At 40.0% G+C, this 25,886-nt stretch overlaps 1 protein-coding gene across 1 annotated transcript in view; it reads left to right on the forward strand.

Annotated features, from left to right (window-relative positions):
- Positions 1-25,886, forward strand: part of ARHGAP32 (Rho GTPase activating protein 32) — a 188,814-nt gene that overhangs the window by 16,421 nt on the left and 146,507 nt on the right. The window contains exon 2 of the mRNA XM_050910928.1: positions 14,360-14,468. Within this exon, the coding sequence (XP_050766885.1) occupies positions 14,361-14,468 (108 nt within the window). The 5' untranslated portion in view covers position 14,360. The remainder of the gene's footprint in view (positions 1-14,359; positions 14,469-25,886) is intronic.

The following is a 25,886-nucleotide window of genomic DNA, read 5'->3' on the forward strand; positions in this document are numbered from 1 at the left end:
CAAGTAAAATGGGAGCTTAAATTTCGTGCTCGTTTCTCAGGAGAACAACAGAGGAGGTGCAGAAATATCATGTCATCTTTCTGTACTGACCACGTTCGTTGGCTTGACAGGCCAGGAGGTGGGGGGTGACTCTCCTGCTTTGCCACACTCCTCCTCCTTTCTGAGTTTGTGCTGGATTCCCCAGGCTAGCATTTTCTTTCTGCTCTGTGCTTGTCTGACTTCTGTCCTGGCGTTAGCTTCCTATCATGTTGCTCACCAAGAAAAGCACATTATCAGCCTACCTAGGCAGAGGTAGTGGTGAAGCAGGGGTTAAAGCCAGCTCGGTTTCCTGCTCCTCTGCTTGCTTAGGTGTGCTGCAAAGGGTAATAAAGAATGGCTGATAGGAGAAACAACTTTGTGCGCAGAGCTTATGGGACTAGGCAGAATTCCAGGCTGAGAACTCTTCTTGTTTCTCTTTATTTATTTTACTTATTTTTTTATGGTAGCTGTCATTTCTTATGGAAAAGACTTTCCTATCTGCTGCTATTTTTTTTTTTCCCCAATTTTTTTTTCCCCCGTGCTGAGTCATTGCACAACTCAACAGTCGTTTGTGTGGCTTGCTTCCTGGAGTCTTGAATCGGTTTGTCACGTACCTTTCTTCTTTCCTCCTACATTTAATGTAACTGCACTCGTTTCAAGCACTTCTGCACAGCGGAACCCCTTTCAGATGGTCCCATGGTATCTCTCTGTCATCAGGGTGAGTGAGGCATGTACTAATGGCAGAATTTGTCCTGTGCTCAGTAAGCTGTTATTCCTGTGGTAATGTTAACATTTTAAAATTACTCATTTTCCTTACACAGAGGCAGCCGGCAAATGCAGACATATTACCTTGTAACTGAGGGGACAGAAAACCTTGTTTGCTTTTGCTTTTTCGTACATTCCACTGCTGGCATCTGCTTAGGCAATTAAACACCTTTCATATTTTTCATCCTCTATAATGCGTTAGAGGGGTCCTCTTTTTGTTGTTCTTTGAATCTCTTTTCAATCTTGACTCGTCTATGAATATGTAGTTCACTTTTTTCCCCTCTTTCTTTGTCCCCCCTTCCTTCTGCCTTTAAAATTGGGTTGATGTTTCAGGGACTTTCTTGACCTGCCTGATGTAAAATTAAAGAGGTTACAAAAAACCACAAAATTGTGAAGCAGTGGAATTAATATGTTTTGTTTTAAAGGGTGAAAATTGCTGGCTGACTTTTTTTCAATTTTAAAATGTCTTTGTTCTCAGTCACAGGTTGTTTCTGTAATGCTTATATTTTGTTGCTCATAGTTGGCTTTTCAAATTAAAAAAAAATAAACAGAGGCTTGACCCTTTTTTTTCCCCAAAGTGTTTGTGTCTCGGATGCTTCCCCCCCGCCCCCAATTAATTAGAAATAACAACAACCAACAAAACTATTCTTTTTTCTGAGCTCTGGCATTCCCATAGGATTTGGATGATGTTGCATGATGAAGCATTGCAGCACCCTTACAACTGCAGGTCCTCAGCTCCAGCATTTGGAAAGCTAAGATAAATGTCCAAATTCTCTTCACTCAGCATGAAGAGACACACATACACATCAGGATGGGATCTGCAAAAACCCACATGAGACTTCAAAGGACAGGAGGTGGCCAAAGTCAAAAGGAGGTCTCTGAGGAGTGTGTTAAGATCTTGCTCGTCCTCTCTTTGTGAAACTGCATCCCAATACAAGTGAACTAAAACGATGCTGTGGCTGAAGGACGCGTTGCCACCCTTGGCACTTTCATTAGGCCAACAGGAGTTCTTGTAGCCGTGTGCTTTGCTGCTGATCCAGTGGAAAACTAGTCCTTTTAAAAATTTATTTATTTTTCCTCCAGGGCAGCGTCTGTAGAGATGGGCAAGCACCTCTGCTGGCACAGGGAAGAGATGTCATCAGATGGCTGGGGAGAGATGGGGAGCTGCCCCTTTTGGAAATAGCAGAGCCCTTGCACGGCTTCTTAGGCTGTTACGGAAACCTCATCGCTGGATAAAAGTGCTGTCTTGAAGCTGTGCTGCATAAGCGTTTTGATAATACTGATCTCTGCAGCCCAGTACCTCTATGTTTAGTGGTCCTAAGTAAGTCTTTCTGTACGTAGCTTATTGCTTTCTCTCCATCTCTCTCTTTTTTGAAAGAGTTCAGAAGGTAATGGGGAAAGGAGAGGAGGAGGTATTGCATAAAACGTTAGTGGTCAGAGCCACAGATTGGGAAACAGCAGACTTCAACGCTCTCCTGAGCCTGTGTAACTTTATCCTTTGAGAGAGTGCCCTAATTATCTGTTGGTAGGCTGGGCTGAGCTCTTGTTCTCTTCTACATCAGGCTAGAACATTTTGTGGCAAGGATTGGATGAGAGCAGAGAGTGCGTGATCCTCTAGTCTGCACAGGAGGGTGTTGTTCTCCCTGAGTCTTGATTTTTTTCCTCCAGGCCCTGATAAGGTGTTTGGTATTTACGTGCCTTAGGATAAAAGCTGTGCTACTGTGAACGGTCTTTGTGGTTAGGAACTGTGAAACTGAAGTTATTTCCTACTTTCGGCTCAGTCTTCCTCTGAAATACTGGGCAAGTTACTTGACCTGTCAGTTACTTTGGGTTTTTGGAAAATGGATGGAGGTATTCTCTTTGCTCACCTCTTGTCTGCTTTGATGTAGATAGTCGTTGCCTTGACATTTTATAGTCTCCTGGCATATCCGAGTATGCCATTTAGCATAACTGGGGTCACTAGGCACTAGACAATAGTGCTTATTATCAGAAGTCCTTATAATATAGATTATGCATGGTATTTCAGTATTGTGCTCCTCTGAGTAGCCTTTAGTTAATGTTTTTGTTTTACAATGTACCATCTCTCAGTCTCTCCTCCAAAAAGAAAAATAAATCTAAATTAGGCTTAAGCTTTGGCTAATCGTTCTTTCTCTATTCATCTACGTGGCAGCAGGAAACCTAGCAGCAGGGTTGCCATTCACAGCAGACATGCGTGCCAGCTCAAATGCTTCTGTACCAAAAATGCATGTGTGGGTGTTGAAGGTAAAAATGATTGGACAGTAGTGGTTGCAGCTGTATCCTTGAGAACTCAAGGCAAGAGAGTTCAATGATCTCTTTCCTGTATGTTGGGGTTTTTTATTATTCACTGAGAAAGATACTTAACAATTGCAAATTATTCCAAAAGGGCAAAGTAAGTGTTTTTTTGATTGTTAAAGACTGCATCAACACTGAGTCTGTTTGTAGTGCTGGCATTGGTTCTGCACAAGGTAAGAATGGAAATGTACTCTGAACCACTGCGAGACATTTTGACCCCTATAGCACCTTTATCTTCTGGTCTGCGTCCAGCTCTCAGGTACTGCTTCCACTTGTCACCCCTACATCTTACTTATTGCACTGCTGCCACTTCCATTTCCTCATCTCGTGCATCAGAAATGCAAGTAGCAGATGGGTGGCCTAGGCAGATTTGTCTTGGTTAGTGCTTTTCTTTTCCAGTAGCATGTTAGCCTCAGAATGACCTGTTTGTTTGTGATGCACATCTCTCTGCTGTCGAGAAATAATTAAAGTATGGCTTTGCACATATTATGCCCATATGACCTCCACCTAGTTAAATCTGTCCCTGATGACTTACTGTAGTTGTAGGCCTCCATTTAATTCCGTTTAGCTGGCCAAGAACAATCCAGTAGGAATAATAATAGTGAAATGTATTAGTAATGATTTCTAGACATAGAAAGGACTGAGCAGCCTCCTATTTGCTGTTAATACCATTGAAGTGGGGTGATATACTATGACAGGTAGGAGGAGTGCTGTTGGAAATGTAATGCGAGGGCCACCAGTCATTTAAGACTAGTTATTTAAGCCAGAATAGCTGGAGCTACTCTTTATTTGTTTGCTTATGCTTATCCTTTATTATTTGTTCAGCTAATCAGGTTCTGGTGTCCCAGAGTTCATTCCCATTCTTTTCCTTGTGAGTATTCACTAGCAAGTCTACTTTGGATGTTTTTTTTTTTTCACTGGCTTCTTCCACAGAGTGTGCCATAACCGTGCTGTGCAAAACAGTACATACACACTCCTTTTTGCAGTGTACTGAATAGATAGAAAGCATAGCTCTAGGTAGGCGATTGGCTCCATATAAATGTTTTAGTTACAGAAGGGATTTCCCTGCTAAGCGGCTAGCTGACTGGACAAGTTTTAAATGTTTTTTCATGTTATGAACAGTTGTCACTTAACAGCATGCGAGGCTAATTGTAACTGATTAGTTGATTGCACTTGATCATTCCATGTGCTGAAAGCATCATTTTTCCAGTATATGCTTCTATGAGGAAACATTAAATTTACCATGGCTTTGCATTGGCACTGAGCTACAAACGAGATCAGCCCAGATGAATGTCCTTGGATCTAGGTTTCGGTCGTTCTTTACAGTTTTGGGGTATACTTTGATAAGACTCCAGCGAAGATCGGAACTGCTTTTGCTGGGCAGTGGGGAAGACATGAGATGAAGGGCTAGCCCAGAAGAAAGCGTAATCTTAACAAGACAAACAAAAAAAAGAGATTGCAAAGGAAGTGCAGGTAACATTAGTGCAGGGAACAGGTTTTGACTGAGAGCTTGGTGGGATGGTACCTGTCTTGCTGTCATTTGGATGAGGAAAGTGAGTGGCAGGAGTCTGAGCCCTGTTATGCCAAGGTTGGAGCATAGATCATTCAGACCATGGCCCGTGGGAGGGAGAGAGACACAAAGGCAGGACATCCTGCTGCCACTGGCCCACAAGAATTTTCTGTTGATGGTGCCCGAGTTTAGACTTCTCAGCGGAGCAGGAAGGGCAGGAGCAGCCATCCTTTCCCATCTCTCTTCTATGTTGAAACTTTAGAGCCGCTTTTAGCGATTTATTAATTGTAAATGCGTGGTTAGTACCCTTTTTCCCTAGAGGCAATTTTCTTTAATACTTTTATATTTGTTCCTGAATCAAACAAAAGAAATCCAAGCCAGGGCTCAGTGATTCTGATTATTCAGTGATTTGCTAATTTCTTTTCTTATACTGGGCAAAAGTGATAAGAGAAGCCTATTCCTGAGGATTTTTTTTAATTGACTATCACTGTGTTCTTCTGAAAGAAAATGCCAAGCACCTACTAAAACAATGTCTTTTATTTGTTGCCAAATAAAAGAGCAGGTTTTTTCAGTAATATATGTATGCAAAAGCATGAGGATTCTGTGATTATTTTTATAAAGCTTTTTAATAACTGAGAACATGTCTCAGAGCTTGTAAAAGCTGAATATTCCAAGAACTTATTCTTTTAATAAAGTGTTTAAAGAAATTCCAGTTATGCAAGACCTCAATGCAAATTATTACAGCCCAGTTCAACAAAGCTCTTGGGTACATGTTCCAATCCCCTCCAGAGCATGAAGTACATATCTCTGTACTTATGTACTTTGAGATGGGTGCTACTGAGTTGAGACATAAAACACAACTGGGTGAGACAAGAAGCAGTAAACGAAGCTGCCAGGCAGAAGAGCAGAATAAAAAGAAGGTGGGTCTGTTGACCCCCAGTTGCTATTTGTTGCTTTCAAATTTAGAAGGGTACCTACAGAACCGTGAGGAAAAGAAACAATAACAGTTTTTGTTTTGTAGTATAGTGTTGGCTGCTTCTACCCCAGCATCCCTCCTTACCCCTTGGTGAACGTGAAAAGCATCTCTTTCAGTGGTTAGCAATTTGACACCTTGAAGGTACTTGCAAACTGATCAGTGGTGTCAAGGTCCTGCTTGGTAGAACTAGCATGGCTGGCTAAGGAGAGTAGGTCACCCTGACAGCCAGCACAAGTAGGTCTGTGTGAGAAGGTAGGCAGTGCCCTCAAGCACTAGAATATTCACCTGCGGGCTTGGGGGGCTTTGCTTTTGCAACTGAGGGTTAGAAGGGGTTGTGTGATGTACAGTGTGTGCTGTCGGGGATACTGAGATGTCAGTTGGGGAAAAAAAAAAAACCAGGGTTACTGAGATGAGAAAGGCTGCCTGTTGTACCTGCAGGTATCTTTTTGCTAAAATGGGAACTGTCCTACCCACACTTGCCCATTTGTCCACAGGTTTTAAATTCCAGGTGATCTGATCTTGTTCATGCAACTTTTCTTTGGCAGCTCAGAAAATGTGGTTTAAATATTCTTGCAAATTAATAAACAAGATGTATAATTTGAAGTCTGAAAATGCAATTAAACCCTTGAGGAAGGATAGCTTAACTGTCTGACCGTATTGGAGCTTGTATTAAAGCATGTCTAGAGAGTTGGAACAGGGCAAGAAACCAATATGTTAATTAGTCTCTGCAGTACTATTGCCCTTCTCTGCTTCCTTCTGCAGAGGTATATTAACAGTGGAAGGGCTAACATGTCCACTCTGGCATTTTTAAAAATTAATCAAGCGATACTGCTGATTTTAAAAAGATCTTTATTTAAAACTTCCTATCTTTCATTTGAAAAATGTTTTTCTAATGTCATATAGTCTGAAATGAAAGGTTAATGAAAAAAAAAAGGGGGGCTTTTTTCTTCCTCAGAGAAAGAGATTTCCTTTCTGACAGCTGACAATCTAATTTAACAGGTGGTGATGCACATCAAGTGGGAAAGTGATTTTTTTTCTTTAAAAAAATATTTTGTGGGAATAGAAACCCCAGAACTAAAAATATGCATGAAGTGTTTTCTTGTGACCTTGTAAATTGCCTTCTAGCATTGAATAACAATAATTAGTATTAGGGATCGCACGATTCCTTCAACTCTGTCATAGTACATTGGTGATCTCCAGCTCAGCTTCTTCTCTGGGTGCACGTATGGTTTTACCAGACTGAATTTGGAATTTGAAAATTGGAAGCGCTAGAAATTCTGATACTTTAAAGTATTTTAAAACTATCTTAGTAGCTGTAATTTGCATGATTCATTTTCGAAAAGAATCACAATCAGTAAAATTTAATTAATCTGTCTCTGTAATAGTGATGATCCTGTTAAGACCTCTATTCTCGTAGCTTGGTGATTTTGAGCCTTCTTTATTTGGGCACGTGTACAAATTTGCCTGCAAAGCACGACATTCCTTGAAAGGTGCATATTTACTAAATAGCTGCATAGCAGCAATGAACTTTTTTTTCTTTTTCAACTTCTGCTCACCCATACTAGTAGTTCTCGGACCCCCACAGATCCACAGACCACAAGTTGAAAACCACTGATCTAAACTTTTAAAACTAGGCAATAAATACATCCTTATTAACACAGGTAGTGCACAGAGTAATTCAGAGAAATTTAGTTTGGTTTGTGCTTACATTTGAATACTTCATTCAAATGATTTTTTAAATATTCTCTTATTGTAATATACTGTTAATCTATTAATTTTTCTTGTGCAATGGCTTCCCAAACAATTGAATTTTGGCTCCCTGACTATGAACTTCCATCAAAAGTAGCAATTACAGCTTTCAACTTTGTAGAATCAATCACAGTAAACCATTTAGTTATGCCAAGTTTTCATTTTGTGGTCAAGGATTAAATACAATCCATTTACCGTTTGTTTATTTATGAGGTATGCTTTAAGCTGACCTTGTAGGTCTTTTCTATCTTCACATTGTATGATCCTTGAGACAGACTTCAGAAATCTTGTTTTATGCAATACAGATGGACATAATGTAATCAGTAAGGTGTTGACAAAGCTGATTTAAAACATGGGAAATTAAATCCTCTTTCAGGTCAGCACTGTCAGCCTTCAATTCCCGTCTCTTGTTTCATTTTTCCTGGGGCTCTTGAGCTATCTCTGCTTTCCATATGCATGATTATTTTCTTCCTTTCCGCTGTATTAGTTTTAATTTCATGGACACAGAGTTTACTTGGAAAATTGGGTTGGGGGAGGGTATGTGTATATTTTGGTTTTTTTCCATGTCTCTCATGACATTTCTTTTTTTTTTTTTTTTTTTTTTTTTTGGCAGGGGTGTGTGGTATAAGTTTGAAGTCAGAAATGAAGACGTATCAGTGTTTCTTACTTGATTCCAACTTCTTGGCCAAGTGTTTATAAGTTTTGGGCCAAATCTCAGTTCTTGTTTCCTAGTTTTTCTGCCTTTCCTCATGGTGATAAGGGGCAACCCGTATGATGTGAAGAGTTGTCTTAATTTCGCTGTCATATATTGTATGGTGACATCCACAGTTCTTTACATATTTTCTTCTTTGTAGCATTGTGACTCCTCATCTTGATAAGTAATTTTTAAACCCTCTAAAGCAGAGATTTCAAGGTATCTCTCTGTCGATGCACTGTTGGCTTAGCTTTCCATGCTGTGATTGAGAGTTACGGGATTGAATCTTGGAAACTCTCTACTTGATTACATCAGGAGAGACAGGGATGCTGCATCCTGGCTGTTATGCTATGCCTTGAAGGCATAGTTAATATGCTCAGCGTTAGTTTGAGGTTTCTGCACTGTGGCTCACCTGTAGTGAAGTCCTGAAGCCTAAAGTAAACCCAAATCTCATTTGTCTACAAAATACCTTGTTCATTCTTGTGATGGTGCCCAGCAGCACTGCTTAATGCTACTGACTCTTGGACTTGCTGTACTGCATCGCAATTCTGTTTTGATTGCTATCTGCTGTCTCTGCTGTTCTCCTCTTTCTTGAGCAGTATCTGCGAACAGTGTCAAACTGAAGAGTGCTTATTGAAGACAAACACGGTTGCTAGGAGCGAGGAAGATGAGCTAAGTGGATGTACAGTTCCCTGCACATTGCATTTGCAAGCAATGCAAAACTTGATCCATAGGTCCTTGTTGGTGCCTTGCTAAAGACTTATTTTGGCCTTTTGTGCAAATTATTTGTGTGGCATAAATACCAGTTTTTATCAGATAGTGTTTGAAGCTCATTGGTTTTCAGTATAGATTTGTGTCAGCACAGGCCTTATTTAAATTTGGCTTTTTGGGTAGAATTTATCTCTCAGAAAACATCAATTTCTGTGGAACTCTAAATCCTCTTGAATCGTTGGTTCATCAGGGCAGAGGTGTGCTTTTACATGGGCTGAGAAATCTCCAGGCACAACAACAGTGCTATATAAATAATAAATAAACTAATAAATCAGTTATCATCGGCTCTCACCTCCTAAATTGAGGTCAGAAGGAAAAGTCATTTGAGGGAGAAGCAGCAAGGAAAGCTGAAATGCCTGATGTCCCTGTGGGGGAGCACAACCTAAAGATCATGCTTGGCATTTAATTTAAAAAATATATAGCCAGTCCAAAATGAGTATCTGTCAAGCAGACAATTAAGTATCTGATATGAGGAGTCTTGACATGCAAAATGCTTCATGCTTCCATGCTAGCACATGGCTTTCAAACTGTCAGGCACCTTTGAAAGTAATTTGTCAACACCCTCGTGTCCTCCCAGAGGAGAGCTATTAATCTGCATGTCATCAGCATCTAGATGACATCAAAGTCCATGACAATTGTGTTACCTCTACTGCTGTGGTCTACCAGTGGGACATGGTACGTGCCAAAGAACCCTAAATAAGGGGAACAAACATTCTTGTAGGAATCCCACAATATTTTAAAAGTTTCTGTCCTTTCTCCTCCCCTGTTTAATTTAAGGATCTCTTGCCACAAACCCACTTTTTATGATTCTTTCTCTCTTGTGCAAACAGAAGTGTGGAAACACATCAAAGTTGTGGATGTGGGACTCCTTCAAACCCATAGGGAAAGTTATTGTCTGGTGGAAGTAGTATTTAATATTTACAATATTGTAAACAAACAGTAACTGTAGAGCTTATGGACATCAGGCTGAATATTAATTTACTCATCCTATAAAGCACGTGTGCTTATCTGTTCGAGGTGCTTTCTGCCTTGTGAGGCATTGCAATACACTCCTTAGTGCGTGCAGGTAGGACTCGGTGCTCAGTAATGCAGGACCATAGGGGAGTCCAGTCAGGAGAACAGCACCGAAATGTTTTAATTCCTGATAAGCAGATATGGAAATACCATAAATGATGGGACCAGCAAATTGGATTTGAGACTATGGAAAAGGACATCAGATGTTTTCTTGATACAATTGTATCATGTACAAATGTACAGGCTCTGGCTTGAAATTCATCAACTTGACCTACCAGAGAACTTTAAAGAATGGGTGTGAATGTGGGCTGTGCCTTTTGTGAAATGTCTTGTAAACATTTGTTCCAGTACATTTGGTTCTCAATTTACAATGAAGAAGGATTCATTCATCTGAAGAGAGATTGCTTAATGGCCTCTATACAGCCAGAACTTTTATTAATATAATGGTGTCAGATTTCATTTGAAGGGCATTCAGAGCTGCTAAGCAGTTGAAGAAGTGGCATTTTAAATAAAATTGTATTTCTGTTCTTATGGCTAGTATTAAATTTTATAGTGAATTTTCAGTCATTTACAACTCCCATGAAATAGCCAAATGTAGGCTTTATAGAACAGAGCAGCTTCTTTAATTTGTTTGGCCTTTAATGTTTACCAAATATATGTGTCAGTGTTTTGTATAAGTGCTAGTGGGACTCTAGGTATTTTCCCCTCCCGTGAAAAAGAATCCATGGCAGAAACAAGATAATTAGTCTTGTTACAGCTTGACATGTGTGGTGAATCAGACATGTGTATGTTGTGCTATTTATTTGCTCTATAAATTAAAATAATGTCAAATATACATAATACACATGCATATAAAATGTGTGCATATGATTATACCTATATATAATATTCCAAGCTTCTCTTGGGGTGAGGCCAGGAAAAATCACTATGTCTGACTGCTAGGAAAGCTCCTTCCCCCAGCTGTGTGGCTCTAAGGTTTTACGTGCCCAGAGGACATTTTCTTTGATGATCCTTTCAGTGACTGCAACCAGCGTGGCTCTTTCCCAGTTACACTGCCATTGGTTTCTCATTTGGGGGCTTATAATGGGGCTCCCAACAAAATACAGGCCTGCATCTTTCAAAATGAATCGCTGAGTTCCTGCAGAAAGTCCAGAAGATGAATTGAGGGTGTATGAAGAAATAATGCTTAGAAGTGTTGTTGCAGATGGGTGCCGGTCCTGTGAGTCTTTTCCTGACAGCTTTCCCAGGGACCCTGAGCGTCGGTTTCATTCTCCGTGCAATCCTTGAGAACGCAGAGTTCGTGTAAAGCCTGTTGAAATAGGTTAACAACAGGAGTGTCTCGAGTAGCTGCTTTTCTTCCTCTTCTTCCCCCTTTCTGGCCATACTCCTGCCTGTGTTTCAGTGCTGCTAATTCACAAGGTTATTTTCCTTCATCCAGATCAGAGGCAGGGAAGAAAAAGCCACTAGACTTAATATATAAGGGACTAATATTACCTGCAGCATCTTCAGCCTTCCTTGGTCTCTTGTCTCAGATGGCACGGAATTAAATAGTTACTATTAAAGATTAATAAGGGTTCACAGATGGTTATCAAGTGTTTATAATTGTGTTAGGAAATCTTCAGTATCATTTCCAATATTTTTGTGGTGCTGTGACTAAGTATTTAATTTCCATCAGTAGTAGAATATTCCGTTAAACAAGTCTGGCAAATGCTCAAAGAATTGACTGTTTTAAATATGCAATTTTACACGCAGAGCTTTTCTTATTTCCAGTAAAAGTCCAGAACACCTTCAATAGGAAGAATAATAGGACTGTGTTTCAGAATCTCAGTGGGAAGGGTTTGGGAAGAGTTTATCATGGAGTTTTATAGACATAATCAGATTAAACAAATAATGTGAGTAAATAGATTGGAGTCTAGTAAAAAGGACTGGGTACTATGACATCCATGTTTGTCCACTAGGAGGGTAGAGACCCACAGCACGGGCCTGATTCCCAAGGTTATTTTAAAATAGAACATGTTATTCTCTGCACTCAGACTTAGCACCACAGCCAACACTGGTATTTGAAGCATCTTCCCAGGAGTAACTGAAACAACGTTCACTGTAACCAGGCTAAGCATAGAGTTTGTGTAATACATATAGCGTGTTTGTGTACATCTATTTGATAATCTTCATTACCGATCTCTGCCCTCTCCTGTTTTGTAGGTTCTGTGTGGTAAACTTTCTAGAAAGTAATGCCTTGCATTGAACCTCAATGGCCTGTCAGGGACTTTGTGTGAATGAAGGTCATTGACGAGAGCATAGTCAAGTCTTGTGAATGTTACTTACCTCATGGCAGGAGGAGTTGTGTCCTTGGGCAGCCCTGTGTTACTGGCAACATTTTAGACATTCAGAAAATTTGCTTCTCAGAAGGAAACCACGTTTCTGGTGAGAAATCCAGGAGGAATTGCCATAAGCCTGAGAAGTGGTGCAGTAAATTAATTTGTAATCCAAAGTGCTGATAAAGATGTAAATTCAATCTCATGTTTTTCAAGTCTTTAAACTGAGAAAGCGTGCATTTTGATAAGCTGTTTGTTTTAACCGTGGTATAGAAAGGTGGGTCTTGATCGTGTTACCCTTCCTTTCATTCCATCGCCCGCTGGAATTAGACTGAATGCTGTCCGATGGCATTACACTAAAGCTGCTGTGGGATGATTTGTTTAGAATCTTTTTGTACAACTGCAGTATTGCCAAACCCAAACATCTAGAAATCCTGAGGAAGGCCTTATTGAGCCTTTTTCAAAATCATGAGGTTGATTTAAAAAAATATGGATTTTTTTTTTTTTTTTAGTTTATCGCTTGTTTTTGAGTTGTACATTCTGGTTTTCTCTGCAACCAGCAGGTTTCAACTTTTACTTTCAGTTAAAGTAAGTGGCAAACTTCTCATGTGGTGGAGCTGGGGTTGTGAGAAACAGGCCAAATCTTCTCACTCTTGATATGCAAAGGAGAAATGAAAGAGCCGCCACTCTGAGCAACAAATTTTCAGGTTTACAAAAATGAAATTCTTTTGAACACATACGTTGCAAAGGTGCAAGTCTCCCATCTGAGCTGGCGTTGCACCTTCATGTTCTAAATCATGGTATTTTCATGCAAATTTTTTCAGATATATACAGCTTTCACCATGTAGGCATATTTTTTTCTTGCCTCATTAGGGACGGCCTACTTTCCATTGGTGATGTTTGCAGTGGGAATGGCACATGGAATCAGTTAGCAGCATTAGCCTGAGGCATTATGACTTTTGGTTTTGAGGCCCATATTCTCTGGGATGTGTTTTTTATTAGAGCAGAAATGTGATCACAAAGCTAGGTATGAAATTATATGGGATGTAATTTTGTAACCCAGCCATGCTATTACTGTGAGTGTTAATTACTTCATTCTTAACCCTCATGTAGAGTACAAAGGAGAGTTAAATGCTTTGGCCCAGCCACCTATGTCGTCGTGTCAAACGGCATGTCGGGGTTTCAGAACTTCAAATCTTGGATCTGAAGCAAAGGAGTTTTCTTAAATGGCTTTCACCATGCTCGTTTTAGTCAAACAGTACATAAGTCGGCATAGTTAACATTTAACGAAACGAGCCCTGCTTTTCTGTCCATGTGTATGCACTGTTGATTATCAAAATGGTTATCCTAAATAAATAAATGGTGATCTATTAATGAAATAAACCCCTGCCTGAATCTCATATTTAATGAAACCAGAATGGTTAATAGCAGACTTTGAGCAGGCCTTTGGTACTTCAGGTCTGCGCCATAATCCCCGCAAAGGCACATTTGTACGGCCTGCAAGTGCAATATATAACAGCTCTCTGGCTGTAACAGCAGAGCTGTCATAAGGATAGGCTCAGAAGCTTTTAGGAATACTTATTAAATTTTTATTTTGAGCCTCTGGTCTCTGTGCCGGCCTGAAATATACTTCATAGGGTATTTGAAAGATGGCTCCTTATCTGAAGAAAAGTTTACCTTGATAAAATGAGGCTGATTTGAGCGCATCCCTGCAGAGTTGGGGCAGTTGAAGGTGCTTACCCTTCAGATAGGATCAGTAAGAACTATGAGAGCTGATGGCTCAGGCCTTGGGACGTGAATTCAGGCTAAGATATGGAAGCTGCTATCTCCATTTTAGGCAAAACATGCAGTGACAGCTGAGGAATCAAATGTGTGTATTTCTTCTTATAAGGCTAATGTTGTTTGCCTGGGCAATAGAAGCCATTTTTTTTAAATGGACTGAAAATTATTCCTCTGCATTTTTCTCTGTTTTAAGACTCGCAAATTGTGCAGTGATTAAACAAAATTATCCATTGATTGGTTAGGAAGGGCAGATTTCTCTCCACCAGACTTACGCTCTTGTCCTGCTTGTATATTGAGGAAGTAAGAGAAACTTAGAAGTCTGTAAGATTTCTGGATTTATAAAAGCATTTATATTGTTGTATGAGCCACATAACTGAGCACCGTAACAGACTGTATGTAAGATTACCTAGAAATTGTCACTGAGTATCAAACCTCTCTGTCCTCCTTTCCAGAATGATGAAGTCCTCTGTACATACGGAAGAAGATGACTTTGTGCCAGAGCTTCAGAGAAGCATCCATCCCAGAGAGAGGCCAGACTGGGAGGAGACTCTCAGCGCTATGGTAAAACACCTTGTTGCGTTTTCTGTGTGCATTATTTTCGGTTCTGAACAATCTACTGTTACATTCTACTTACACGTTGATTTATATTCCCTGAGTTTCAGATTTTTAAATGGATTGCATAGTACTTTCAACAAGACCAAAATACTTTCCTTCCTCTGGCAGTTTGTCAAGGAGAGAGAGAAGGAGCATGCATAACACTTCTGCCCTATTAATATGTGCCCCAAAGCAGGTCTAGTAACGAATTAAAAGGTCCATAATGTCACAACGATTTTCAGTCTGCATTAACCTCTTTTTCAGCAAGACTTTTGAGCGTGAAGGGAACTTCTTGTAAAAACATGCTCTTTGAAGCATGCAGCATTGTGGAAGAATAAGATTTTAGCAAAATGCTGGCTAATTCTACAGAAATAAAACCTCAGCTTGAAAGCTAACCTACCATCAGGGGGAACAGAATTGCAGAAAAGCAAGCGCAAAGGTGCTGTTCTCATGCTTACAGAAGGCACTACAAGTGGGCAGTGGGCCACAGACAACTGTATTACCTTGATAGATTTGATTTCTTTTTAAATGAGTGAGTAAAGTACCTGCAGTTCCACTTTCCCAACTCCCTCTAGCATTTGCTGAGTTTGGAAGGTCAGATGTTATTTTATTAGCAGCCAAATAGGGCAATCTGATTAGGTGGTTTTGTGAAGTTATCTTACCTCACAGAAGCTGGACCTGCCTTCTTTTAGTATAGGAGTGTCTGGAAGTTGTATCTTGCTTGTTATTTTCAGATTTTCTAAATTGCCTCATTAGCATACTAAGCTGAAGAGGAAATTACTTTCTGCAACAGATCTTGGGTAGGGGGAAGGTCTGAATATTCCAGGACAGCAGTGGTGCTCTTGAGGGGCGGGCAGTCCAGCAGCATGGCTAAGATTACTTACTGTGATGTGGCACCGGTGACAATTTTTCCCTCTCATTGGATCATGTGGCAGTGGCAGGGCTTCAGCCTGGAAAAGCCATATGTTCTCTGCTCCTGGACTGCCAGCAGTGCAGCAGCAGCATGAGAGATGGGCTAGATTTAGCTGTACTGCAGGACAGTCAGATTCGTCTGATGTATGGGGCTGAGGGATATTCATCCCAGTGGATTATTTGAAGTTTAAAGTACCATTAATATCTGGCTGGATCATGTGAAATAGATTTTGGATTAGCTGTTCTTTATACAGCGTTCAGAAAATGTGTAGGTAATACACTCACTATGAGCCAGGTATTTATTTTAATTTTAAACAAGGGAACAAAGATAAGTACTATGTTTTACTCTTTTAAAAGCATCATCAAACCCCATATAATACAACGATAATATTTTGTTCCAATCTTTATTTTCAAGCCAAAAAACCCAACCCAAAACATAGGCTTCACTAGTGTTTTTGTCTGCTGGTATTTTCTGTGCTTGTTGCTCTGCTTGCCTCCTTGCTTATCCACTGCTAATTTTGACTTTTTGCACTTGTCACTTCCGAAGTATGTTTTTTCTCAAATGCGGATATTTTTTCCTTCTCTCCACCTTGGCCAGCAGTTCACACTGGTGCCGCCTGTTTGAGAGCGCTGTCTGTTCTAATCGGTGTTATTCAGCCAGCAGTGCATGCTCCTAGCCTCAGTGCATGGTGCTTCTGAACACCCTAGAGCCAGGAGTCTTGTGTAAATCACTGTTTGACACCGTGCTGTCTGTAACCTCAAGGTGTGTCTCAGGAATGTGAGTCTGTAATTCAGTGTCTCCACCTGTAACACAAGTTAGCTGGCATACCTCATTTGTTATTGTTTCTTTCCATTGTTGATTTACAATGAAGGAAAGGTTCACCTGTTCTGGCTTGATACTTTCCCTGTTCTCATCAAGGCTGTTGTGCTCATGGACATCGTTCAGTGTTCAGCTCTATACTGCAACCTACACGTACGCATAATGGTCCTCTCACTGTGCTAACTATTAATTCACTTTTTAGAATGTGTCCTCTTGCACAGCTCTATGCCAGCAATATAAAAACTGAACAGTCCAGGTAGCTGTAAAAAAGCGATTTAGAGAACAATAAACAAGAAAATTCACATCTGAGATTTGCTGCACAATGATTTGGTATGATGAAGCACAGGGCTACATGTAAAGCTACTGAACCGGTATTTATAATGGCTTGGATTTGTGCTTACAGCGTTGTTTTGACCTCATGGTCCTCTGAATACCTTGTAGATGGGTAGAAAAACCTCACTTGCTCATGTTTACTGTGTTGAGTGAATCAGATTTCCACTTTCAACCTCTGCCTTATGTCCAGTCAGAAGGTAGTATTTACAAGATATAAATATTTACAGGACAGTGTTCAACACTGTCGCTTTCTTTTCTCTGTTTAACCAGTGCATCCACTATATTCTGTCTTTTTCCTGATCATTTTAAGCCTGAGATTTTTTTCCTTGCTCTTTTCCTTCATTTTGCATTTTTAGCAGCCTCTGGTTTAGCCTTTTCCCAGAGCGTGCTCATGACATGGTATGTGAGTTTCTCATAGTGACATAACACATTTAATTTTTGGTTAGTAGTTGTTTAAGTTGCAGACTTCAGGTTTTGTTGTTGCTTGCTATTTCAGCCTCTGGGGAATGGAGGCTGCAGGGGCTTGGAGAAGTTGGACATAGCTGTGTTGTTTTGTACTCTCCGTTGCTTCCCGTGGCAGACAGCTGGAGACCCAACTGGGTGCAAGGCTTTGTCACTTTAAATGAATTTCACCTCTGCCAGGTGAGCAAATGCTGAGACTGGCGACACTATGGAGAGCTTGGGAAATTATGACACAGTCGACAGACCGGTGATGCTTATTCATTTGTCTCTTGAACTTTGCCTTTGTACATGTTTTTGTACTTTGGGAAAAGGTGATTTATGCATTCACAGTTAGATGAACATATACAAGTTGTCCCTACTCTCCCTCCCCCTTTTATCTGCAATACATTTCAAAGTGCTTATTATTAATTTATATAAGTGCTTTGTTTCCAGAGCTTTTTCTTAACAAGAAGTAAACTAAAGGTCTTTCTAAATGTATGGAGGTTGAATGTCCTCCTACACTGTAAATATAAGGTAGGGCGGAAACTCTATTTTTAATATTTCTGTCATTGCCAGTTTATTCTGGGCACCTGAGTAGCTTTATTCCTTTGTTTGATACTACTTTTATCGTCTTTTTTATGTTTATTATTTGTACTTTCACCTACTGTTTAAAACTGCTTGTTTCTTGTTTGTGGTTTAGCAGAAAGGCAAGTGATTTTGTATTGGAGACCTGGTTTGTTTGGGTACTTCTGGTGGTTCTTGAAACTTCGTAGTAGTTATGAAATCCTGTGCTGTAGATTTCGAGAACCAGGCTGAATGAGATGTAACACTAGATGGACAGACTGTACAGGAGTTAGGTAATAAGACAGCTGCCTGAGTAGTCCTCAAGGGCTGCTGTATTTTCTATTCCCCCCGACTCATGTTCTGTATTTTTAGAAATTGCTCATATTAGATATACCGTTTTTCTCACTGTCTCAGCCTCCTATTCCCACTGTGCTGCTGGCCTGCTGGGTAACCTTCACACATGCCGTTTTTTTCTTTCTCTGCTCCAGTTTGGAAAATGCGGTTGATGATATTGACTTTCTTTGTAGAACACTTCTGAGTTCTAGGGATGAGAAGCTGTATTTGAGCCAAGTAATATTGCAGTATATGGATTTTATAACATTTCTCTGAGATAGTAACATTATTTTAAAGGAAAGGAGTATCTTTTCCTTGTAAGGCCCTGAAGAGTGCTCTCTTTCTATGTTACAAGAAAAGAAGTTGTGACAGAGAGCCTTTATATAATATTTCTCATATAAGCCTACAAAACAGCTGTCCTCAGCCTGTCATTAACTTTAGCATAAATTGGTATTTGTACTTAATATTACGTTTACCTTATGTTATTGACCATCTGACTTACTCTCAGCACCTCTTTATGAGTTCAGTAAGTTGCAATGTTTTAAAAGCGGCGTGCTAAGAGCCTCTCCCCCCAGCAGGCTGGTGTGCTTACAGACACGCACACACGCTCTGTCCCTGTTGCCTTTTTCTTCCATTTGTTTAAGTTTTGTGGGGAAGCAGGATTAAAACAGTGAGATAAATATAAAAATCTTTATTTATGCACCCTGTTGAAATTGTGCTGTCACAGAAAGATGCCACCTGAAGCTGCATTAACCTGACAGGCGCTGGAAATAAGGTGAATATACTCACTCCAAAGCTAGAAATAGGATTTCTTTTGTGTGTTTCTGAAAAGGTTGTTTTTTCTGCAGTGTCTGCCACTTCTTTCAGCTTTGGAAGCTTTCAAAATATGAGTCCCTGAAGCTGTGGTAGGTTTATTTACTGTGAGATTTTTTCCATCATGCCCTGAGCACAAGAATACAGGTGATCATCCTGACAGCTGGTTGCATCCTACAGTGAATGTCTGCAGGGATTCATTCATGAGTAGATCATGGCTGGATGTGATCGAGAGTTCTTCACCTGGAGGAAATCAGCCTTTCCCACCCTGGTGCACCTCTTAACGGTAGCTTTTGGGATCTAGAAGTACGATTGTCCATAATGAGGTTATTGAGATGATAGCCGTAGTATCCCCAAGTGTTATTAGTTTATAACCAGGTTGCCTAGAAAAGGTGTGATGCAGGAACCTCTAAATTACTGATGGGAAACCATTATGAATCCTTGAATTTGGCAAATGCGTAAGTGAACAAGAAGGCAGTTGGTACACATCATCCTTTTCAGCTTATGCTGGTGGAATTTTCTTAGGAAAAATACAAGCCTACAAATGTTTTAGAAAGGCACAGAGGTTAGACCCTGTCCTATGAAGTCCCTGGAATAATCTTAGTTCTTGTATCAGGTCAAATGGATTCTGAGATCTGTAGTATTTTCAGCATTTGATACTAGATAAAGTAAGGTACCATGGCTTGTGAAGGTAATGAAGGCATTTTAATGAGACCTCAATATATCACTCTGTCAAATCTGGGACATGAGTGAGGCGAAAACTATTTTTAAATGCAATTTATAAAAGTGTGTAGAGATTAGTGAGTTGTAAAGGTTTAAAGAAAGATTTCACTCTCCTTAGTGCAGGGTTTGTTTAGCATTCTTTGTACAGCACTTAGCCCAGTGCTGCCCCAGATCTTGATTGTGGCTTCTGCAAGAATAGATGCAAAAAAATAGGAGTACGTAGGGCTTCTTTTTAAATTATTTTTGTTTGGTTCGTTGGTTTTTAATTCAAAAAACATCAGGCATGTTTCGGAGTCTGTCAGTCCTGACCCAGGCTAACATGAATACTTCCAGGAACTGTGGCAAAATCTGAAGAACAAGGGAGTGGTAAATCCACTTGCTTGGCCCTGTCAACTATGGTGATTTCCAAAAAGGTGGTTTCCTGAAATGATCTCATTTCAGCAACTGAGATATATAGATATAATAGCCTTTAATGTGTAAAAATTGATGTTTTCGATTTTTTATTCCTGTGGCTTACAGCTCTTTGTGCTTTGTATGCATATGAATCAATATCAGAATTGTACAGCTGAGTATCTGGTTGTGAGCTCTTAAGTAACTGTGCAGGCAGTTTTGTTAGACTGATCCTATTTTCAGATGGGGTATATCCTGTAGACTTCTTTGGGAAAAAGAGTGCTTTTGAACTCTGAGTGCCTACCTGCAGGTTCTTTTTAGAAGTCCAAAGTTTTAAGCTCTCAAGTGCAAGGGAAAGTTTTAGTGGATAGGAAGCTGAAATTCTGTTTTTTCTGTTGTTTTTTGAACGACTTGGACAATTCAGTGGAAATGAACTTTAGTTATTTCTTCACCTAGATGCTCCAGCGGTGGGCCTCTGGCTCTAAGTCTTAAGAGTCATTGCATTTCTTAAATGCTATGGAAAGTGTTACCTTAAAGTTTGGAAGTTAGTTTTGTGCTGAGGAAGGCTCGCAGACTTTGACTTGCCTGGGTTAGTAAGTCTTCTGTTAATCTTGCAGAAACTGTAGTATGTCTTTTCTATCCAGCACTCGCAGCATTTTTATGTGAATCGCTGCAGCTTAGACTGCGTAGCAGATAGGTCACAGGGCGCCATTTGTAACAAAGATAACGATGGGATAGAAATGAGATTTCAGATAGTGTGGACAATATAGGCGTTGATATGAGACAAATGTTCCATACAGCACACCAAGCAGTCATCGGGCTGTAATAATATTTTGGTCAAAACAGTTCTGGTCTGGCATTGCACCAGTAAGCTGTGTTTCATTTTCAATTCACATAACTTGTTTTCCTTGTTACTGCTGCATGAATCAAGTATTTTTTCCCTCGTTAAGCTTTTGGCAAGGTATTATATTGTTGTGTATGGTTTTTTCTCTCCCTCTCCCTCTTGGTTAGAGAGTCATTTTTATTTCACAGGCTAACTCCCAGCATGAAGCTTGTCCCTGAGAATCTTTAAAAATTGGGACAATCGCTTAATTGGCACATTGGCTTCCATTTGGGTTTGCCAATTAAATGAGTTCAATTAAACCAGAATAGATACCATATTTTTGGCAGTAAGTATTAATTTATAGCAATCTTTTAATTTTCCTTGGCGATGCTATAGAAGCAATTGTTTCTAGTTACATTTACTGTCTTTACAGTGTATGCAGTCTCGCAATACAGTGTTGGTCCAGGAAAAAAAATTACATTTTCTAAATTTCTGTTCTAAAATCTGTGTATATGCAACATTTAGAAGGAATGATTTGTAATTTGCTAAGGCTGGATCAGTCAAGTTTGTTGTTCACCATGATCACCAGTTTTAATGCACCCTGATTTTGCATATCTTATCTATTTCAGAGTGCATCCGATGCACATCAGTAAATTCAGTGTCTTGCTAAGTGAAACATTTGGGTCATGTATTTACATGGCACCACTAGTATTTCTTCTTTTATGGTCATAGGGGATAACAGCAATTAAAAAGATAAAGATGGCACTGGAGTGTAATGGCTAATTTTTTGAATGCTCCCAGTAGCCCTCTGCCAAATTACGTAGGTGTAGGCAGGCATAAACATGCATTAATGTACATTAGGCGCTTAAGCCTGGGTTTACTAAGGCGTTAGGGAGCCTGAGTGCCCCTGTTTATCATACTGTGAGTAAACCAGTGGGCTCAGTGGGGTCTGTGGTATCAGCAGCAGCTGTGCGGCAATTGCTTGGTCTGTGAACGACCAGTCTGAAGTTCTTGGGTTTTAGGTTATAGAATCTTAGGTTCAATTTCAGACAGTTTCCTATCCGGGTATCTTCTATAAGTATCACCCATCGCTCAGACAAGCTGCCTGTTGGTGACAGCATGGCGATGCTGTTCTGATGGTTGGTGCTGGTAATGCTGTTGTAATTAGGCCGGGTTATTCACTGTTGTAAATTGAGAGGCAGTATAAGATGAGCTCTGAAGACTGGATTACATTGTCATGACCCTCCGCCTCTTTTCCTCCCACCCTATTCCAAAGATGATCTCTTTTTACACATGTTTTGTTGTCATAGTGTAAGAAATGCCACATTTGTTTGAAATGTACTTATTTGGGAGATAAAAATAATTATTTATCTGTCAATCACTTTTCCCTAGTCCCAGCTGCTTAAAAAGAAGATGGAACATCCAGGAAAGGAAAGGAGTCTCTTATAAATAAGTGGTTGGTTTTTTTAAATCAGTATTCGTTGCTTCTTAATTACCACAACACAAAAAAAACATGGAACAGTTTTTGAAGGGTTGTCAATAGACGGCTCATCTATCCCCTTCCATTCCCCACACCCAAGTTAACTCCAGGAGACAAACAAAACGTATCAGAGTATATACTATCTTGCTGAAGGTTGTAAGCATTAATTTTTCTGCTATGATTCAACCTTCTTAATTATAAGATGATGAGTTATTCCCTGAAAATGTTGGTAATCATTAGCCTGATTTTTTTGTTTAAATTGTTCCATTCAGTTCTGCCTTGCTACATTTATATTGGTCACTGCTGTGTTGATGTAGGTCTGCGATGTTTGTTGGTATTTGATCAAATATCGTGGTTGCTAGGGCACAGATGATTCTGACTGCAAAACCCAATGTTTTTGCACTAGAAGTCTTAACACTTCATCTTTGCTTTAGGGTTGTTCCATGAAAATTTGTGATGGATGCTGCAGGGGCTTGCTACAAGTGCTTTTTCCATCAAGTAAGGCTTTAAATTGTTTCTCACCCTAGAAGGTAGTGTGTCTCATTTAGCTAATTTTCCTCAGCTAGCGTAGGATCCATAGGATTGTGGCTGTGACCTGATTATGTGAGGATGTGTGACCTCCTATGAGTAGACATCAGAGCTGGTTTCCAGTTTCAGACTGAAAATCACTGCTGTTCTCTACAACGTCGGCAAGTTTATCAACTCCATGGTATCCATGTGGGACCGGATGTGGTCTTCTGTGGATTCAAAGTACACCAGGCTTCTCTATTGCAGAAGTCTACTTTAAGAAGTTTCTGTCTTTGATTATTCCTTCCCACCTCCCATGCTACAGAGGACTGTCTCAGGACAGTTGTGGTGAGAGAGTTTCTGGGATGAAGAGTTGGGAAGTGAATCACTGAGCTAATCGCATTTAAAAATAATCCCCCGAAAGAAGTTCAGCTTTCCTCTTTCTTTTTTAATCTGGATTGTTTCAAGGACTTGTACTGTAGCCGCTAAAACAGTTGCAGCTGCACTGAGAGGAAATAGGAGAGGGTAGCCAGGAGCTGAAGGATTGGGGTGGGAGTTTAAAAAATTGGCTTTACCTCTTCAAGCCAGGCTATCACGAAACTGTGCCCTCAGGCTAACAGTGCTCCTGATGCGCCTTCTGTTTCTGAGAGTGTAAAAGAAGTTTTAGGGTCTGTGTGTTCTTGATTTGCTCTGTGGCTTGTACTGCAAGGAAATATTTTCAGCTCGAAAACATCTGAAGTTGCTCTTTGGTATGGTTGCAGAATCCAAAGTTTTAACTGTTGATTCTTGCTTTGTGGCACAACATTTTTTCTCTGTATTTGTATGTGGCTACCTGACTGCTCTTGGTTTCTTAGTCTGAATAGATAATCTGGTGTGTTACAGTTGCACACATGTGTAGGAATGTCTTCTTAATTAGTTTTGGTTTTTTTCTCTGTGCATGTGTTTTTGTTTTTATGTCCCAGTCTCTGTTCTTTTCCTTAAATATTGACCTTTAGGGAAAAAAAAGAATCCCTTGGTTTTAGCTAATAATTTTATGAATGCAGGAAAACATCCTTGGAGGATGAAGATTCTCACCATCGGTTTCTGCAGAGTTCATGTGATGTGTCCTGTTCTGACCTCACCTGAGTGACGTCAGGTCATTTCTGGAGAGCAATGTCCCCTCAGATTTGCCAGCGTGTGTCATCTTTCCTAACCTGGTTCAGAGAACTGGCTGATTGAGGCTGAGCAGGGTTTTTGAACAGTTGGTCGGGAAGGCAGATTTAAGGAATCCTGCCCAGTTATCATGACCCGCAGCTAGAGGCTGCTTCAGTGGCTCAGCCAGAACAGGGTGTGTGATCACAGGCCAAGCTTTCCCGGATAACACTTGAACAAAGTTAATGAACTGACTCTTTTGTTCTGTTGTTCAGAAGTTTATGGACAGCTTATGGTATAAATTGCATGTTACAAGTAGGCACATTCTTCACATTACTGTGTTATTATAAGGTTTGGAAAATGAGTGTATCATATACCAGTTTTGTATTTTATGCCATTGGAAACAGCTCTTTTTATAAACAAAAGGCTGAGTCCAGGTTGGCTTTATGTGCATAAATTTGAATTCATGTTAAATCCACTGACTCAGATATTGGGGTTAAATGTCAGGCTGCTGTTTTTTCCACCTTCCCAATCTTTCTTCTACTGCATTGGGAAAATTCTTCAGTTCCTAAGCCAATTTATACCTATAACATAACATTGTTATTTGCATAATCACTGAATATGGCCAGGGGACTTACCAGAGTGGTGTTTCCTAGTTTCAGGCTGAATTAATCTCTAGTTTTTTGTGTGATGAGAAATTGCTTTCTACCGTAACAACCCAAAGCTCCACTTGTCCTTTTATAACTAAGCCATGATTAGGATTCCCTCCTCCCTCTGTGAAACAATAGGCTGTAGAAACTGTGCATCAGACAGGGTCTGGGATTTTTGGGGTCTTTTCTTTTTTAGCCAACAAGGAACTGGAATCGGAGTATTGTGCTCATTGGATGCTCTATTTTCTGTGGCTTTTTTCTAAAATTTATTTTGTAGGCTGTACAGAAGAAGGACTCTAACCCTGGCTGCCTTTCCCACGCATATTGTATGTGGGATTTTTGTTCTTAAAGAAAGTACATTCCTTAGCCAGTATGCTATTATGTGAGGCTGTGTACTGTACCGCTGCAGCTCCCTGGGCTGAGATCTTTGTGAATAGTAATAAGGCGATCTCACTGCTGCTTCACTATAGCAATGTCAAATCCAAACTTAAAGCTGTCAGGTAGTTATCACGCTAATGTTGTCCTCAGCAGCTAACCATTCATTTTTGCTTGGTGCATCCATTTTTGTCTCTAAAACAAATGATAATTATGAAAGAAAACACAAGTGTGGGACTGTTTTGCTGGAAATAACCACCATCCTTTGGGTGTATTTGATTCATCTGCAGAGAATCAGTGCAGGTCCATGCATCTCTTTAAGCCTCACTTAGGAAATCTTGTCATGACATAAAATCAACCTGCTTTACAGAGGTGAATTTTGGTCACAGTGACAATAATACCGCCAAAGTAGGTTCATACAGCTGCCAAGCTGCTTACTCTGTCTCGGATTCCACTTACCAAATTAGTTGTTGTACATGTGAGCTGGAGATGGTTTTACCCACGTATCTGTGAGCTAGTGGACTTTATTTGAAAACACAGTAGATGAAGAGTTAAGGATTTGTTCTTTGTTCATTCCAGACTGATCCTTTAAACTATGGTAAATGGATGCCCTGGACTAACTCCTCTATAATGCTAAGTCTCAGGAATGAGAGTTTTCCCTTAATTTGCCAGCTCATGGCAATGCTTAAAAGTTTTTTTTCTTTCTCTTCGTTTTTCCCCCCTTTGGAGGGGAGAAGCTGGGAGTAGAAAAAACACATCCTGTGTGGTCTTTTGAAAGGGAAGAATTCACTGTTAACCATGCCATGCAGTAAGTACTGGCTAGAACAATTCAGCATTGACAGGGAATGTGGAAAATGGAATTAAAAGTCCTAAACTCAAAAAATGATACACATTAAAGTATCTTCTTTATTGAATGCAGATTTCTTAGACATGGAATTAAGAATGTGCATAGCCAGTGTTCAGAGTTTCCCTACTGGAAGCACTTGTCATTTTTTTCACTGGCTTTCCTCTGTCACATTTCCGTTTACCATCACATTTTAAAGGCATCTCTGGCTGGGTAACTGTTTCCCCACATTCCACAATCCCTGAA

This window comes from Gymnogyps californianus, chromosome 25, assembly GCF_018139145.2.
Source record: "Gymnogyps californianus isolate 813 chromosome 25, ASM1813914v2, whole genome shotgun sequence".
NCBI lineage: Eukaryota > Metazoa > Chordata > Aves > Accipitriformes > Cathartidae > Gymnogyps > Gymnogyps californianus.